This window comes from Colobus angolensis, unplaced genomic scaffold, assembly GCF_000951035.1.
Source record: "Colobus angolensis palliatus isolate OR3802 unplaced genomic scaffold, Cang.pa_1.0 Scaffold31, whole genome shotgun sequence".
NCBI lineage: Eukaryota > Metazoa > Chordata > Mammalia > Primates > Cercopithecidae > Colobus > Colobus angolensis.
In genome coordinates, this window is record NW_012116377.1 from 9458003 (window position 1) to 9461635 (window position 3633).

The 3633-nt window shown below is 35.2% G+C and overlaps 1 protein-coding gene across 2 annotated transcripts in view; it reads left to right on the forward strand.

Moving 5' to 3' along the window:
* Positions 1-3382, forward strand: part of CCDC14 (coiled-coil domain containing 14) — a 50189-nt gene extending 46807 nt beyond the window's left edge. For both annotated transcript variants that reach the window (XM_011950781.1, XM_011950782.1), the window contains one exon: positions 1103-3382. In XM_011950781.1, the coding sequence (XP_011806171.1) occupies positions 1103-2042 (940 nt within the window). In that variant the 3' untranslated portion in view covers positions 2043-3382. The remainder of the gene's footprint in view (positions 1-1102) is intronic.
* The last annotated feature ends 251 nt before the right edge of the window (positions 3383-3633 follow it).

Consider the following 3633-nt stretch of genomic DNA (forward strand, 5'->3'; position numbering starts at 1 on the left):
CTCCAAAAAAAAAAAAAAAAGGCTTTAATAGGACTACTAATAAAGGTTGCCATCAAACAAACACCCACTTAGACTGAAACCACGCTAAGTACTTTACCTTTATACCTTATTATTTTATCTTATTTAATCTTCATTGTAGTTCAGAAATATCTTCATTTTACAGGTGAGGGACTTGAGATTCAGAAAGGTTAAAGACTTGCCCAAGATACAGCTAATGATGGCACTGGGGTTTCATTCCATTTCTAACTTCAAACCTTGTGTGGTTTTCCTTATACACCTTTCCAGTACCTAGCTGTTGCTTATACCTATTATGCCAGATAATTATCTCTAACTATCATTTTTTTCTAGTATTGTGCCCCCCCACACACACACACACAAACATATATAATGGAGGGAAATAATTTCTAACAGAATTCATAACAAATGAATAGTGTGTTTCTCTTTGTATCTTAGCCTACCTTTGTTAGACCAGTTTTTTATTCTAGGGCTCAATTTATAGTGCTGCTCAAGAATAAACCATCTCGGCTGGGCGTGGTGGCTCATGCCTGTAATCCCAGCACTTTGGGAGGCTCAGGCAGGCAGATCACTTGAGGCCAGGAGTTCAAGACCAACCTGGCCAACATCATGAAACCCTGTCTCTGCTAAAAATACAAAAATTAGCCAGGTATGGTGATGCGCACATGTAATCCCAGCTACTCGGGAGGCTGAGGTGAGAGGATCACTTGAACCTAGGAGGTAGAAGTTACAATGAGCTGAGATCATGTCACTGCACTCCAGCCTGGGTGACAGAATGAGACTCCATCTCAATAAAACAAAAGAAAAGAATAAAATATCTCCATACCTTAAAAAAAAATTCTGAGCCTCTATTTTTACACATAGTGATAGATTTGATACAGACCAACATATTTTATCATTGTTATTTTCATTGTATTCTCTTGCCAAAGCACATTCTGTGATTTTTGTGCTTCTAGTCGCTTGTTTTCATGTTGAGAACCAGACACTTCTCTCAAATCTCTTTTTTAAAGATGGAGGTATATAGATAAGTGAATTAAAGAAACAGGTAAAAATAGTAATAATTAGTGTTCTAAATTCTTCTTAACAGAACTTTACAGACTAGCATGGCAAAGCTTCTCTCCGATCTTAGTGTGGACAGTGCTCGCTGCAAGCCTGGGAATAATTTTACCAAATCACTCTTGAACATTCATGATAAACAACTTCAACATGACCCAGCTCCTGCTCACGCTTCCATAATGAGTTATCTAAATAAGTTAGAAACAAATTACAGTTTTACACATTCAGAGCCACTGTCTACAATTAAAAATGAGGAAACCATAGAGCCAGACAAACCCTATGAAAATGTTCTGTCCTCCAGAAGCCCTCAAAATAGTAACACTAGGGGCATGGAGGAAGTATCTGCACCTGGAGTTATTTCTGCCCTTTCAAAACAAGATTCTGATGAAGGGAGCGAAACTATGGCTTTAATAGAAGATGAGCATAATTTGGATAATACAATTTACATTCCTTTTGCTAGAAGCACTTCTGAAAAGAAATCATCACTTTCTAAGAGACTGTCCCCTCAGCCACAGATAAGAGCAGCTACAACACAGCTAGTTAGCAACAGTGGACTTGCTGTCTCTGGAAAAGAAAATAAACTGTGTACACCTGTAGTCTGTTCCTCTTCAACTAAGGAAACAGAAGATGCACCTGAAAAACTTTCCAGAGCATCTGATATGAAGGACACACAGCTCCTCAATAAAATAAAGGAAGCAATTGGTAAGATCCCTGCTGCCACCAAGGAGCCAGAGGAACAAACTGCATGTCATGGCCCCTCATGTTGTCTTAGCAACAGCCTTCAAGTGAAAGGCAATACTGTCTGTGACAGTAGTGTTTTCACTTCTGACTTGATATCTGACTGGAGCATCTCTTCATTTTCAACGTTCACTTCTCGTGATGAACAAGACTTCAGAAATGGCCTTGCAGCATTAGATGCCAACATAGCTAGACTCCAGAAGTCTTTAAGGACTGGTCTTCTGGAGAAATGAATTCAGAAGAAAAGTCATCGAGTGCTTCTTTTTAAAACTAGAACTTGACTATATTGAATGTGTATTTTTCTTTAGTGAAATGATGTTTTATATTATTAATTATGTGTGAAGTAATACATTGTACAAGTAACAATTGTATTGTTGGGATATAATGACACTGAGGAGCTTATAAAAACAAGTCATCTTAAGAAGTTGACAGTTGCTACAAGAAGAAAGTTGTAGATAACTAGGAAATTATTGTAAGTAAGGTTTTATTTCAGTACTTAGCAATTAGAGTTCTTTTATTAAGATGTATCTGCTGGATTAAGGGTACAGGTTGAAATAGTTCTGTGGTTGTCCTAAAAGATAATGGGAAAAGAATCTCTGGATGTAAGTTTTTCTGTCGAAACTGGAGGGTTTTTTTTGTTTGTTTTTTTCTGTTTCAGTATACTTTTTTTTTTAATAGCAATGTGTTTTTATTAAACATGCTATGTGCCACAGGCTAGTGTTGTTGGTGAGAAATATAAACATTTATTTAAAGAGAAAAGTTACCAGTATCTACACCTCTTAAAAAACATTGATTGGTCTAAAAAATATATAGATAACATCCTAAGGTAACATATGGCTTCTTAAAGCTTGGGCACTTTTATTTGTTTTTATCCCAAATTCATGTTTTAAGGCCTTTAAAGAATAGTCAGACTGATAAGTGCTAACAGATAAGCTATACTTTGGGAAATTTGTGGGTTTTTTTAAAATAAGAAATGTTTATTTTTGTCCTTAATATTTAAACATGATGGAATTTGTAAATCTTGGCATTGATTGTAATTCTACCTTTTTGGAACAATTTTTTTTCCAGCATGTTAGCTGAGAATATTCTCTATTCTGTAAATAATATGAAGTAGATTGGTCTCTCTGCTTCTCTATACCACGACTTCTTAGCTCAGTATCATCTCCCTTCATGTAAGCAGCACATTTTAACTCTTAGGAAGCTGAATGTTGTGTTATCACTAATACTTTGTACAGGTCACCTGCCTACTCTAATTGTCTTTAGTACTTGGACAGGCTTTATCATTAAAGAGTGTTCTCCTAGGTTTTTTTGTTTGTTTGTTTGTTTGTTTTTTTAGGTGTTAGTGCTACAGCGTTTGAAGGACCCAGCTGTAGTCTCTTTGATATGTTCAGATTTTCCAGATAGAGATTTAAGTCTAAAAATTTATTAAGTGAATTCTAAACTATTTCACACAAGAGTCCATTAGCATCTTTAATTTTCTTTAGTATTCATGAATTAATTTATTGGCATCTTATTTTGAAGTAATAGGCCACAACTCTTTAACGAATAAGTTCAGAAATAAAAAATAATAAAACAAAATTGTGTCATCTGTCTACTCCCAAATATTTAACTTATTCATATGCAAAAGTAGAATCTTAAGATTACATGGTAATACAAGAAGATAGTCCTATTTGGCCCTTAAAATGGAACAGGCGTCCTTATATGCAAAGGAAATTTATAAACTCTTGTGGGTTCAATTAATTAGTGATTGTTATAATCAAATTAATAGTTTAAGAAACAAATGAAACTAGAAATTGCTTCAGGGACCTTCAGCAGATGCTTAGT